This window comes from Procambarus clarkii, chromosome 28 (assembly GCF_040958095.1).
Source record: "Procambarus clarkii isolate CNS0578487 chromosome 28, FALCON_Pclarkii_2.0, whole genome shotgun sequence".
Classification (NCBI taxonomy): domain Eukaryota; kingdom Metazoa; phylum Arthropoda; class Malacostraca; order Decapoda; family Cambaridae; genus Procambarus; species Procambarus clarkii.
In genome coordinates this window covers 43082607-43098110 of record NC_091177.1, presented here as the reverse complement: position 1 = coordinate 43098110, position 15504 = coordinate 43082607, and the positions used below count along the sequence as shown (strand labels likewise).

General features: G+C 47.3%; 1 protein-coding gene across 1 annotated transcript in view; it reads left to right on the top strand.

Annotated features, from left to right (window-relative positions):
• Positions 1 to 4912: 4912 nt before the first annotated feature.
• The window catches only part of LOC138369473 (phosphatidylinositol 4-phosphate 5-kinase type-1 alpha-like), a 48165-nt gene continuing 37573 nt past the window's right edge, over positions 4913 to 15504 (top strand). The window contains exon 1 of the mRNA XM_069332728.1: positions 4913 to 5030. Coding sequence (XP_069188829.1) covers positions 4913 to 5030 — 118 coding nt within the window. The remainder of the gene's footprint in view (positions 5031 to 15504) is intronic.

Here is a 15504-nt window from a genome sequence, read left to right as displayed (position 1 = left end):
AACGGAATGTGCCCAATTACCTGGACGGTCGGGGATTGAACGCCGACCTGCGTGAAGGTCGGCGTTCAATATGGACGGTTTGGACTTTGGACAAAGGCAAAGTTGTTTTTATTCTGAAAAAACGTTACGTAAAAAAATTCCTGTAAAAATTCTTTAGGAAAATCGTGGTGTGATATTTTTTTCAGAGTCCACCTTGGGCAAAAAGTCGTGTTTTGGGGATAAATTTGAACTCGTGTGTCAAGTGAACGTCCCAATTGTGATTATCATCCAATAGAATGCCTCAATTCAATGTGTTAAGTTTTTAAACTTCGTGAATTAAAATTCGATTTTAAGTAATTTGCCGAAAAAGCGAAAATTTTTGGTGGAATTTTTTTTAAGTCGATTTGTTTAAGATCTCTGGTGAAAAATTCGATTTCGGGCGTCAAGGACGCGACCTGGTGTCATTATTATTCACTAGAGCGTGTCAATAACCGTTGAACCGTGTTGTTGACCAAACCACACACTAGAAAATGAAGGGACGACGACGTTTCGGTGCATCCTGAACCATTCTCAAATCGAGCTGGCATCGTATGGACCAATGTTTTGCAGTTATCTTTGCAGTTATCTTTGTTCTTGTGTTCTTGTTTTCTCATTCTTACTATCCCCTTTATAACACATTACCTTCCCTACCTTTGCCTTACCTTCTCTTCCTCTAAGATTTTCTTCTCCTCACCTCTCTTCTGCCTATTTATTGCCTTCTCCTTCAATCATCACAATCGACTTGAGAATGGTCCAGGACGGACCGAAACGTCGTCGTCCCTTCACTTTCTAGTGTGTGGTTTGGTCAACATAATTCAGCCACGTTATTGTGACTCCTTGCCTGCATATTGAACCTTGTTTTCTAATTCGGATATAACAATTTGAATTTTAAGAGTTTTAAGCGAAAAACGCGGGGACTTGTGTTCTAGCGCGGCTGAGCTCAACACTCAGAGTAAGCGGTCACTTTGGTCCCAAAATCAACACTTGTACACTAGGTCCTTTACCAAGCGTACAAGTGTTGAATCATCATTACTAGTCTTCCAACACGAGGGCGGCACGATACATATAATTTTAAAATTTCGTTTAAAGTAATATTCATATATTTAAAGAAAGTGCACTACTCAGTTCTAAGTTGTTCTAAGTTCTATGTGCTAAGTGCAGCGGTCAAGTGTTCCTTCAGAAACTCTTAGTGTTACAGTTGCGTGCTCCGTCAAGCAAGTGTTTTAAATTGAAGTAAATCGCACTTAGTAACGTAAATAAGTAAGTAATTATCAAAAGAAGGCACGAAACTGGAAAGGCTATGTAGCACCATCAAAGTGTGAAATAATCATAATATCACCAAGAATGCCAATACGAGAACAGAAACGCATAAGGCGAACGATATCAAAAGTATCTGATTCACCAAGAATTCTATCGAGGGACAAGTGGACCGCCGAGGGACGGTCTGAAAGCAAGACAAACGCACGTCCTGGAAGTCAGAACATTCAACAAGGATATGCACAACTGTAAGAAGGACAACACAATTTGGGCAATAAGGAGCAGGGCGGCGCTCCATTAAGTGACCGTGAGTTAAGCGAGTATGGCCAATCCACAACCTTGCTAGAGCAGTTTCCCACTGCCGGTTACGGTGGCAGGAGGAAGGCCACGGGGACACACTACTTTTGAGAGTACGCAGCTTGTTACTAACTAGAGAAGACCAATAACCTTGCCAACGGGCAAGGATGGAGGAATGAATAATTGGATAAAAGTCGGAATTAGGAAAATGCTTTATGGGAGATGGGAAAAGAACGGATAGCTTCTCTAGCAGCAGCATCCGCACGCTCATTTAAAGAAACACCAATATGGCTGGAAACCCAGCAAAACTCTACTGATATAAATTTACTAGAAATAAGAAACAGCCAATGTTTAAATCTCGATGACCACTGGATGGACAGGATGTAAAGGACCCTAGAGCCATGAGGGCACTACGAGAGTCAACGACAACCACACAGGAGGATTGACAATGAGAAAGCAAGAGATGGAGAGCATAGAGAATAGCATCAAGCTCTGCTGTGAAGACGCTAGCCTCCGAAGGGAAGCGACACATTTAAGTGCGGTCAGGAAAAACAACAGAGTAGCCTACACCGTCCGCAGACTTAGACTCCTTGGTGAAGATGGAAACAGAGTGGGAGTGCAAGGAAAAGTGCTCAAGAAAAAGGCCATTTCAGAACTGTAGGAGGGGTAAAAGCTTTAGTGATGTGGGTCAAGGATGTACAAACCTTTGGAAGGGGGACTCTCCACGGGGGCAAGGAAGGAACAATACGAGGCGAAACATTAGAAATACGAATGGAAAGAGAATCCTGAAAGCAAGATAGTCGGACAGAAAGAGGGAGGTGGTGAAGAGGAACCACTTAAGATAGCGAAGACAGAAGTGATCACGGCAGTCCTGGAGAGAGAGGAAGCCAGTGTCAACATACAAGCTGAGGGCGGGAATCGAACGAAAGGCACCAGAACTGAGGTGCAACCCAGTATGGTGCACGATGGGCGAAGAGTAGAATGAGAAGCAGAAGAGTATGCAGGGCAACCATAATCGAGTTTAGACAGGACGAGAGAGGAGTGCAAATAGAGGAGCGTGCATCAATCTGCTCCCCAAGAAGTTGGGACAAAACCTTAAGTAGGTTAAGGGCTTTAGAGCATTCAACTCGGAGGTAAGAGATATGAGGCTACCAAGACAAACGAGTGTCAAAAATTAACACCAAAAGCTTAGCGGAATCCCCTGTACACAAGGGAATGACTATAAAGCGACAAAGAGGGACGAAGAACTACATGCTTCTGAGTAAAAGTCATAGCACAAGTCTTAGATGCAGAGAACTTGAAGTCATGATCGGTGGCCCAAGACGACAGTGGCATCAAGTCTCAAGTTGAAGCCACTGTTGAAGGAGAGGCGAATCTTCACCCTGACAGCAAAGGGTAAGGTCGTCAACATAGAGCGGAGAAGACGCCAAAAGGAAGAGAGGAAGCAAGACCGTTGAGGGCAACTAGAAAAAGAGTAGGGCTCAGAACACTACCCTGGGGTACACCCTCATACTACCTAAAAGGGGCAGAGAGAGTGGTACCAAGCCTCACACGAAAGGAACGACGAGAGAGGAAACTTTGAAGGAAGAGAGGGAGATTCCCACAAAAGCCAAAAGAAAAGTTGGGACAGAACATTATACCGCCGGAAGTGTCATAAGCCTTTTCCAGGTCAAAAAGCATGGCAACAACGGAGGTCTTCGCAGCAAAAGCAGTGCGAATATAGACCTATAAGTTCACCAGGACATCCGTTGTGCTGCGGTACTTGCGAAAACCAAATATAGAAGGGGAGAGGTGGTGATAGTGTTATAAGAACCACATCAAACGAACGTTAACCATACGTTCAAAGAGTTTGCACACACAACTCGTGAGGGCAATAGGGTGGAAGTCCTAAGGGGATGACCCAAGAGACCCTGGTTTCCGAACAGGGAGGACAACTTCATCGAGCCAGTCCTCCGGGACTGACGATGACTCCCAGACCCGATTATACAGACTCAGTAAATACTGAGACGTGCACGGAGGGAGATGGCGAAGCATCTCATAATGAATGCCATCAGAGCTCGCTGCCATAGAACCGCAGAGGGCCAGGGAAGACTGAAGCTCAGAGAGAGAGAAGGGATCGTTATAGGGAAGTCTGAGATGGGTGGAGAAATCCAAAGGACGAGATTCAAGAAGAGATTAACGAAGAAGGAAAGATTGAGGAAGATGAGAACCAGAGCTAACAGAAGAAAAGTGGGAACCCAGTTCGGTAGCGACCTGCAACGGGTCCACCACAAGAGTACCACGGAGGCAAGGACTGGCGAGATATTGGGAACACACTCGCTATTTTGTTGATTCGCTTCCAGATCTGCAGCAGGGCATTTACGGACGTAATGGTGGAGACATAAGACATCCAACATGTACGTTTAGCTGTACGAATGATCTTACGGCCCCCGCACTCGCTTTCCAAAACAACAGAAAAGACTAAGCCGTTTGCCGGTGGCGGTCTCTTCCAGGCTGCACGCTTACAGCGGACAGCCCGAGCATCCCACCAGGAAACGTACCTTGGTGGAATGTGGACAGTCCACATTCCACCAGGGAACGCACTTCTGCGTCTGAGAGGAAGAGCGAGGAATAGAGCGGAGGGTAGCGTCGAAGACGGTGTCATGAAAAGGGAGGAGGGCGCGAGGGAGAGGCAGAATGGAGAGGTCGGAGAGAGTAGCACGGAGAGTAAATAGGTTCCAGTCCACCTTGGCAAACCGCCACCAAAGGAAAGAGAGCGGAGGGTGAAAAGAGAAAAGGTAACAAGGATGGGGAAATGGTTACTGCCAAGGAGGTCATCAAGAATCCACCACGAGAAATCCAAGAAAAGAGAACACGAGCAGAGAGAAAGCTCAAGATAGGAAAGTGCGTGAGTCAGCGAGTACAAATGAGTGGGCTCACCAGAATTCAGAAGAGACAGGGAAGAAGAGAGGATGAACGGTTCAAGAAGGCGACCTCGGGTATTTGTCAGAACATCACCCAAAAGGGTATGTCGACAACTGAAATCACCTACCAGGAGCACAGGCAAGGAGTCCAAAAGGTGTTTAAGATTTGGAAGAAAAAGCGGGACATTCAAGGCGAGATAAATGGAACGAACTGTGTACCATTTCCTCACAAAGATACGGGAAGCAGAACATTGGAGAGGCGACGGAAAAAGTAAGGGGACGAAGGGAACATCAGAGCAAATCAAGAGTGTGCAAGAGTTAGGAGCCCCAGAAACAGACGGGTGGGGGGGGGGGAGAAGGGAATAGCCACGGAAACGACCGTGTCAAGTACGAGTTCAAGGAAATTGGCGTAGTATCCACGAAAGTTCTACTAAAGAATGAACATAGACAAGAAGAGAAAGGACAGCAACAGAGAACAACAAAGAAATAAAGGCAAAAAAGGAACGCAGTACGTTAAAGAAGCGCAGCATCAGGATCAGGGTCAGCAAAGTCAGGGTTAGAGGGCATGAATAATCTGAGTAAAGAAGGAGGGAAGGGAGCTGGAGGACCGACCACGGGCGGGCGAGCAGGGTCTGGAGGAGGAAGAGGGGGTGGGGGGAACTCCGAGGGACAAGGACAGCAGCAGGAGGGGCAGAAACCAAGGAGTGCACCTCAGCAAGGGCAGAGGGAAGCGGGGGCCAAAGACACTTCCATGGGAACAGGGGGTGCAACCACCGAAACGGGAGGGGATGGAGTGAAAGTGTCAGAGGTAGGGGGCGAGGAGGAAAGCGAAACCTTCATACCTGCTGGGGAGGAGGAAGGAGAGGAGCACAGGGGCTGGGATCGCAAGCAGCTGGCAGTTGAGGGTTGATTTCAGAGGTTTATGTTAAATCATTTCGTTAGTGGTCTTCATTTTTGTTAATGATTTCAAGCTGAAGGAATGGTCGAACAAATAGGTATTAGAGTTTAACCAAAGCAAATGAAATGAAATGAAGATAGGTGCAGGGAGCAGGAGACCAGATACAAGGTATCATTTCGGAGATGAATTACTTCAAGTCAGAGAGAGAGAGAGAGAGAGAGAGAGGAGACCTGGGGGTGATATCACGCCAGACCTGTCTCCTGAAGATAATATCAAGAGATTAACATCAGCGGCATATGCCAGGTTGGCCAGCATAAGAACGGCCTTTAGAACCTTGTTTAAGGAATCTTTCAGAACTTTCTATACCACATATGTCAGACCAATCCTGGAGTTTGTGGCTCTAGCATGGAGTCCATATCTAGTCAAGAATAAGACTAAACTGGAAAAGGTTCAAAGGTTTGCCACCAGACTAGTACCCGAACTGAGAGGTATGAGCTACGAGGAGAGACTATGGGAATTAAACCTCACATCACTGGGAGACCGAGCAGTTAGAGGGGACATGATCACCACATACAATATTCTTGGAGTAATTGATAGGGTAGATAAAGACAAACTATTTAACACAAGGAGCACAAGCACTAGGGGACACAGGTGGAAATTGAGTGCCCAAATGAGCCACAGAGACGTTAGAAATCATTTTTTCAGTGTCAGAGTAGTTGACAAATGGAATGCATTAGGAAGTGATGTGGTGGAGGCTGACTCCATACACAGCTTCAAGTGTAGATATGAAAGAGTACAGTAGGCTCAGAAACCTGTACATTAGTTGTTTGACAGTTGAGAGGCGGGACCAAAGAGCCAGAGCTCAACCTCCACAAGCACAACTAGGTAAGTACACAAACAGAAAAAAACGGAACACGCAGGAACCGGGAAAAGGGAACACCAAAAACACACACACACACACACACACACACACACACACACACACACCACACACACACACACACACACGGAACAGCAAAAATATATACGCAACACACACATGCAAAACACACCACGCGCTGCCGAGGTTGCCCCCAGGAAGGGGGGGGGGGTGGGAGACCCACCCATCCATATCCCAAACAACCCAACAATCCACCTCTCCAAATCCACCCCTACCACACCGAGACACCGAGCAATCCCCCGATCCCCCTACCAGCCCCAAATCATCACCCCTAACATATGCATCAGTAAACCAACCAAAAAACTCCACCGTAAAACACGCCGCAGCCACCATGTGAAACGTAAACGCTTCCGCAGAAAACCCAAAATCTGACGAACCCCATAGCCCTGGAAAAGCCCAACTCACACGCAAAACACATAATCCGCGATCAATACACTAAGGGTGTTCCGAAGCTGCCGGGAGCCCTGAGGAAAAAACAGGAACCGCAAAACCTCCCCCCCATCAAAAAAAAAAAACTCCGGCTCACAGAACACCTCAATCACATCATGCGACCAATTAACTAAACCCAGAACACAAACATAAAACACATGCACCTGCGTCTCAACCAACTCACAATGCGCACACGCTGCAGAAGAGCGCAAACCAAGCGTACACAAACGATCATTCGACGGTTATGACGCGTGCAACATACCAAATAGAAACTCCCGCTGCTTCTGAGCCAAATGCCACCCACTTAAGATCGACCAAATCCCAGCATGGAAAGAAGCCCTCAACCCGATGGCGATCACGACGAAGGAAAGCATCTCCACCGACATCGTCCACACCAGTGGACACTACCCACCGAGCATCCTAAACCGCCGTTGGGGCTTCGTTGCCCTTAGAGGGAGCCCTGGGAGCAACAGACCCCAGTAGGCCACACGACGGGGAGGGGCGCATGTCACTGTAGCCCCACCCGTAGACCCCCCTTTCTTGACAGGAGGACCCCTGTCCGAGGAACGCGTCCGTTCCTCCCGCTTACGATGGGGATGATCCGACGCCGCCACCTGGGAAGGCCCTCTAGAGCCAAGAAAGGATTGTAGTGCCTCCGGAGCAGCAGCAACCATGCCGGACGCACCGCCATCATACCAGAAGACAACACCACACGGAGGGCCAAACTGCTGAACAAGTGGAGTAGGAACAGACGAATCAGATGGCACTATCGTCGGGGAGGGGTCGTGGGGGACAACCACAACCGCCACAACACCGGGTTTGACCCATCCCACCTCCAAGGGGTAGAAAGTCACCCTCCTGAAAGAGGGCCGGCTTTCCCACCCCGGAAGCATTGCATCCGGCTGCAAGATGCCCTAGCAAACCACACCAGAAACAGGTGTGAGGTTGATCCTCATAGGAGACCCTCAATTTGAAGCCATAGAGCGTGATCTGAGATGGAATAGCACGCAAGAAGTGCATGCCAAGCGTCCGCACACCAGTCCTCAAGCCCATCAGCTGGCCAGAGCGGAGACGATTTATTCGGTGGGTGAATATCATACCATAGAAGCAGGTGCGAAGGACATCCTCAGGAAAATCCAAGGGAACTATATGAATGCTGACAAACACCGGCGGCACACACCAGTCCGACACCACCATAGTACCGGCAGATCCAGGGAGCTGGAAAGAACGCCCTGCAAAATCACTCACGAAACGTTGATATGGAGCAGGTGCAGAAAACTTAACCGCCACACGCCTGTTAGAGATCTTCTCAAAATCGTAAATTGAAGTCAGCTCCACCCGGAAAACGCCCAAAAGCGCCACCTCCTCCACTGTCCAATCAGAATCCTCCGAGAATTCCAATCCTGAGGAATCAACCAGTCGAATCCGCGTGGTACGCCAAATCGCCAACCACCCCCACCGGCGAGCCGGCAAACCACACACTAACAACAGCGAGCTGCTCCCACCAGGCGTCAGCCAACAATTGAAGAGCGCCGACGCAGTGACAACTCCCTCTGACGACCAAGCAGGCAATCATTAGAGAGAAGTGTGGTGGCGCTCTCACTAGTCTGTACCCGCTCCCTGTAACGGTAATCTTCCGCATTAACTAATTACATTTTGTTAAACACATACGAATATTTAAGATTTGCACAAACATAGACGGGAATGTTATTATTTCGTAAAATAACATTCGGCGCTAACAGCTTATGCTGACCATCACAGCTTGTGCTGACCACCACAGATTGTGCTCACCACCACAGCTTGTGTTCACCACCACAGCTTGTGTTCACCACCACAGCTTGTGCTCACCACCACAGCTTGTGTTCACCACCACAGCTTGTGTTCACCACCACAGCTTATGCTGACCATCACAACTTGTCCTCACCACCACAGCTTGTGCTGACCACCACAGCTTGTGTTCACCACCACAGCTTGTGTTCACCACCACAGCTTGTGCTGACCACCACAGCTTGTGTTCACCACCACAGCTTGTGCTGACCACCACAGCTTGTGTTCACCACCACAGCTTGTGCTGACCACCACAGCTTGTGTTCACCACCACAGATTGTGCTCACCACCACAGCTTGTGTTCACCACCACAGATTGTGCTCACCACCACAGCTTGTGTTCACCACCACAGCTTGTGTTCACCACCACAGATTGTGCTCACCACCACAGCTTGTGTTCACCACCACAGCTTGTGTTCACCACCACAGCTTGTGCTGACCACCAGAGCTTGTGTTCACCACCACAGCTTGTGTTCACCACCACAGCTTGTGTTCACCACCACAGCTTGTGTTCACCACCACAGCTTGTCCTCACCACCACAGCTTGTGTTCACCACCACAGCTTGTGTTCACCACCACAGCTTGTGTTCACCACCATAGCTTGTCCTCACCACCACAGCTTGTGTTCACCACCACAGCTTGTGTTCACCACCACAGCTTGTGTTCACCACCACAGCTTGTGTTCACCACCACAGCTTGTCCTCACCACCACAGCTTGTGTTCACCACCACAGCTTGTGTTCACCACCACAGCTTGTGTTCACCACCACAGCTTGTCCTCACCACCACAGCTTGTGTTCACCACCACAGCTTGTGTTCACCACCACAGCTTGTGTTCACCACCACAGCTTGTGTTCACCACCACAGCTTGTGTTCACCACCACAGCTTGTGCTCACCACCACAGCTTGTGCTCACCACCACAGCTTGTGCTCACCACCACAGCTTGTGTTCACCACCACAGCTTGTGTTCACCACCACAGCTTGTGCTCACCACCACAGCTTGTGCTCACCACCACAGCTTGTGTTCACCACCACAGCTTGTGTTCACCACCACAGATTGTGCTCACCACCACAGCTTGTGCTCACCACCACAGCTTGTGTTCACCACCACAGCTCGTGCTCACCAGCACAGATTGTGCTCACCACCACAGCTTGTGTTCACCACCACAGCTTGTGTTCACCACCACAGCTTGTGTTCACCACCACAGATTGTGCTCACCACCACAGATTGTGCTCACCACCACAGCTTGTGCTCACCACCACAGATTGTGCTCACCACCACAGCTTGTGTTCACCACCACAGATTGTGCTCACCACCACAGATTGTGCTCACCACCACAGCTTGTGTTCACCACCACAGATTGTGCTCACCACCACAGATTGTGCTCACCACCACAGCTTGTGCTCACCACCACAACTTGTGCTCACCACCACAGCTTGTGTTCACCACCACAGCTTGTGCTCACCACCACAGCTTGTGTTCACCACCACAGCTTGTGCTCACCACCACAGCTTGTGTTCACCACCACAGATTGTGCTCACCACCACAGATTGTGCTCACCACCACAGATTGTGCTCACCACCACAGCTTGTGTTCACCACCACAGCTCGTGCTCACCACCACAGATTGTGCTCACCACCACAGCTTGTGTTCACCACCACAGATTGTGCTCACCACCACAGATTGTGCTCACCACCACAGCTTGGGCTCACCACCACAGATTGTGCTCACCACCACAGCTTGTGTTCACCACCACAGATTGTGCTCACCACCACAGATTGTGCTCACCACCACAGCTTGTGTTCACCACCACAGATTGTGCTCACCACCACAGATTGTGCTCACCACCACAGCTTGTGCTCACCACCACAGATTGTGCTCACCACCACAGCTTGTTCTCACCACCACAGCTTGTGCTCACCACCACAGCTTGTGTTCATCACCACAGCTCCTGGTAGTGGTCCTGCACAAACACAATACAGAGTTTACTGCACTTGTACACTCACACAGACACTGTCCACAGTAAACACTGACCTTGTAAATTCTCAGAAAATGATTTTTTCCTTCCTCCTGAGTTTCTTCAACATTTGTGAAATTATGACTGTGACTATCCAGGCCAGTCAGATTAATCATGCCGTGGGCCCGCTATCCCGGCCAGTCAGATTAATCATGCCGTGGGCCCGCTATCCCGGCCAGTCAGATTAATCATGCCGTGGGCCCGCTATCCCGGCCAGTCAGATTAATCATGCCGTTGGCCCGCTATCCAGGCCAGTCAGATTAATCATGCCGTGGGCCCGCTATCCCGGCCAGTCAGATTAATCATGCCGTGGGCCCGCTATCCCGGCCAGTCAGATTAATCATGCCGTGGGCCCGCTATCCCGGCCAGTCAGATTAATCATGCCGTGGGCCCGCTATCCCGGCCAGTCAGATTAATCATGCCGTGGGCCCGCTATCCCGGCCAGTCAGATTAATCATGCCGTGGGCCCGCTATCCCGGCCAGTGAGGCATGTGTACCTGGTGAAGGTGAAGGAGGCATCTATTTCCTCAGTCTCTGGAATGAAAGACAAACGCCATGTTTGAGAATAAGCTCGTGGCCATGAGCTTAACCATGAGCGGGAGCCGGTCGGCCGAGCTGACAGCACACTGGACTTGTGATCCTGAGGTCCTGGGTTCGATCCCAGGCGCTGGCGAGAAACAATGGGCAAAGTTTCTTTCACCCTGTGCCCCTGTTACCTTAGCAGTAAAATAGGTACCTGGTTGTTAAGTCAGCTGTCACGGGCTGCTTCCTGGGGGTGGAGGCCTGGTCGAGGACCGGGCCGCGGGGACACTAAAAGCCCCGAAATCATCTCAAGATAACCTCAAGATGAGAAAGTTTCCGGTATTATTCCCACTATGATTAATCGCATTGTGACCGAAACAATGTTTTTCACATCAGAAATTTACCCCTAATTGTCCTTCATAACCGGTCATGATGAACCCCAATACTTGACAGAACTCCACATATGACTGTAACCTGCTGTTATCTGAGCTCCACATATGACTGTAACCTGCTGTTATCTGAGCTCCACATATGACTGTAACCTGCTGTTATCTGAGCTCCACATATGACTGTAACCTGCTGTTATCTGATCATATTTAGTGGAAACTTGAATGCAATTTTTGCTCACTACGGCATCTGGCAACTGGGAGGCAGACAGTTGGCCAGGTCTTATTACTGGACAAAACGTTTCCTCTTTGTCCAGTCTGGTGTGCGTACCAGCCCCCAGGAAGATACACCTTCGACCCCACACTGTGGATCCCTTGAACACAAGACCCTGTTAACAGCTCTCTTGAGACAACTCCAACAATCATAATTGTTATACCTTGTTGATACGCTTGTCCTAAGTGCTGGACACTGGCTTCGTTGTCCTAAGTGCTGGACACTTGTTTTGTTGTCCTAAGTGCTGGACACTTGCTTCGTTGTCATAAGTGCTGGACACTTGCTTCGTTGTCCTAAGTGCTGGACACTTGCTTCGTTGCCCTAAGTACTGGACACTTGCTTCATTGTCCCAAGTACTGGACACTTGCTTCGTTGTCCTAAGTGCTGGACACTTGCTTCGTTGTCCTAAGTACTGGACACTTGCTTCATTGTCCTAAGTACTGGACACTTGCTTCGTTGTCCTAAGTGCTGGACACTTGCTTCGTTGTCCTAAGTGCTGGACACTTGCTTCGTTGTCCAAAGTGCTGGACACTTGCTTCATTGTCCTAAGTACTGGACACTTGCTTCGTTGTCCTAAGTGCTGGACACTTGCTTCATTGTCCTAAGTGCTGGACACTTGCTTCGTTGTCATAAGTGCTGGACACTTGCTTCGTTGTCCTAAGTGCTGGACACTTGCTTCGTTGCCCTAAGTACTGGACACTTGCTTCATTGTCCTAAGTACTGGACACTTGCTTCGTTGTCCTAAGTGCTGGACACTTGCTTCGTTGTCCTAAGTACTGGACACTTGCTTCATTGTCCTAAGTACTGGACACTTGCTTCGTTGTCCTAAGTGCTGGACACTTGCTTCGTTGTCCTAAGTGCTGGACACTTGCTTCATTGTCCTAAGTACTGGACACTTGCTTCGTTGTCATAAGTGCTGGACACTTGCTTCGTTGTCCTAAGTGCTGGACACTTGCTTCATTGTCCTAAGTGCTGGACACGTGCTTCGTTGTCCTAAGTGCTGGACACTTGCTTCATTGTCCTAAGTACTGGACACTTGCTTCGTTGTCATAAGTGCTGGACACTTGCTTCGTTGTCCTAAGTGCTGGGCACTTGCTTCGTTGTCCTAAGTGCTGGACACTTGCTTCGTTGTCATAAGTGCTGGACACTTGCTTCGATCGTTCTCATGCACCCGAGAACAATGGTTGGGTGTCTCCACGACCAACTTTCTGATGGTTAACTCACCATTCAGACTTGACGGATCCGCTGTGATAGCCTCCACACCACCTTCCAGGTGTCCTGTTTTAATGACTTGTAGCGTCTTGTCTGTCTTGCTGCAGTCTTCCTGCACTAATGTCTGCTCTTTCTTACCGTATCTCTCGCAATCGGTCAGTATATCTCTTAGTGTATATAAGTGTTTATAACAATTTCTAAAAAAACATTGTGGTTCTGTATGTTGTTAGCGATGATATACTGGCATGGTTGTGTTCTTGTGCTTTGCATATTAATGAAGTTAACCATTTTAAAATAGAATTATAGACTAACTCATTAAGTCTAAGCATGCCAAGCCTCATGTTTTTGATGATTGGTAAAATATTCTGCACTGTGATATTTTTGTGCAATATTGTTTAATAACTCTTATCACATATTTACCACAAGCAATTCCTGTGAATTCTTGGTGCTGGTTTCCTTGTTACACAGTGTCCTTAGGGTATGAAATGCTTAGGATTATTTAGTACCTCACAGGGCGGGGTGTTATGATGGCTACTCCTAGTCAAAGAGTACAGGGTGTACAGCATTCTTTACTCCTTGAGCAAAGAGTACAAGGTGTACAGCATTCTTTACTCCTAGTCAAAGAGTACAGGGTGTACAGCATTCTTTACTCCTTGAGCAAAGAGTACAAGGTGTACAGCATTCTTTACTCCTAGTGAAAGAGTGCAAGGTGTACAGCATTCTTTACTTCTTGAGCAAAGACCTAGATAAATCAAATATATTTGATTTGCCTAAGAGAATTGTCGGTTATCCGACACACACGTAATCCCATAAGTTACCCCATGAAGAAAAAGAGAGTGGGTTATTCTGTGACGTCATCCAGCAAGACGTGTGTGTGTGTGTGTGTGTGTGTGTGTGTATATATATATATATATATCATCTCCTTTTAAACCTAAGTCTAGTATTTAAACTCAATAAAAGTGTTCACTAGGACAGAATATAATTACCAACACCAGGAATATAGCTTAACTCCCTATTCCTTAATCAAAAATAGAACTACCAAATATTTTAGGACGTCTCCCCTAGGAAGGCGGATAAAGGGCACTTTAAAAAATTCTGAGTGGCACGTACGCCACTCAGAATCATAACAAACACATGAAAGAGTGCTCCTGAAGAATTGTAACATGAGTTTCGCACGATAGACATCTTACTCTATCCTAAGTGATCAGCCACAGCAATTCTACAACTCAGGAGTGCTTAAGTATCCGACTGCTTTATATTCTTGTATTAGTAGTGCAGTATAATATAGAATAAGTAGCCGGTTATGAGAGAGCTTACAGCTCAGCACAGGTACATACTCAGCACTGTACATCTCCCCTTATTCATGTCATCCCTGTACCCTATATGTTAATGTACAACCACTAATGTTAAACATCCTAAACAGGTAATTGTGAGGGAAGTTTCTGAAGCAGACAGTTGCCCCCCACCCCCAATATAACTGTGATTTACTCTGTTGTACACAAAGACTCCAGCTGCCAAGGACGCCATTTATGCACTCTGAGGCACAGGGCCACACCCTAATCTGAAGTAGAATAGACAGCCTAATTAGGCCATTACAACCACTCAGCTAAGGTCTATATGTTCTTTGACACTGTAGATAGAGTAGTTAATAATTAGTTAAATGAATAGTAGATTAGACCACCATATATGGTGTGATTTATTATTTATATAGTAACAATTAGATAAACATTTGCTTACAGTTATCCACTCACAGTGGTGTAAGCATTTGTCCCTCCCATTGTGTGTGATAATTTTTAGCATGTTGAATTATATTATACAATCCACTAACTAAATAACTAAGAAGCTCAACAATAATTCAATATTAAAGTTTAACTAAAAAATAATCAAATAACAATAATATAATATTCAAGTAAGAAAAAATTAAATAAAGTAAATATTTGAATATTCATAAAAAGAAAAAGAATAAAGCCTGCTTGGATTTACCCACAAGAATTGATATTTGATATCAATATAAATACCATTGATATTTAATATTTATGATAATACTATGCTGTGTATTGATATCCTCATCCATTCGTGTTGTATGAAGGTATACTGAGCGGCTTTAATATGTCTCAAGTTTCACCTTGATGATCACTTAGACGTGGGTATAGTAGCCTGTATACCAGAAACGATCACAGTCAGAGTGGAGTCTACTGAATACTCTTCATTAACTCCGGAATTACTTTTGACTGATGACCATACAATCATTTATGTATGGCTTTCCAAAACACTACACGAGTTTCCCCGCCAGCCTAGCGTTATGACCTATCAGGGGGGATGGGGATTAATGAAACTGGTTATTGAGCCAGAGTGATACGTTCTTACCGACGATCAGAGACCACATCCACTTCCTGATAAAAATATGACGGACCTGTAAGCGTCTTGTTCTCAGAGAGGGGTTCAGCGGCACCTTTATTCAGGGGTGCGGCTCCAAACTGGCCTATAGTCATGAGTACAAATCCTCTCGAGCCGCCGTGACTCC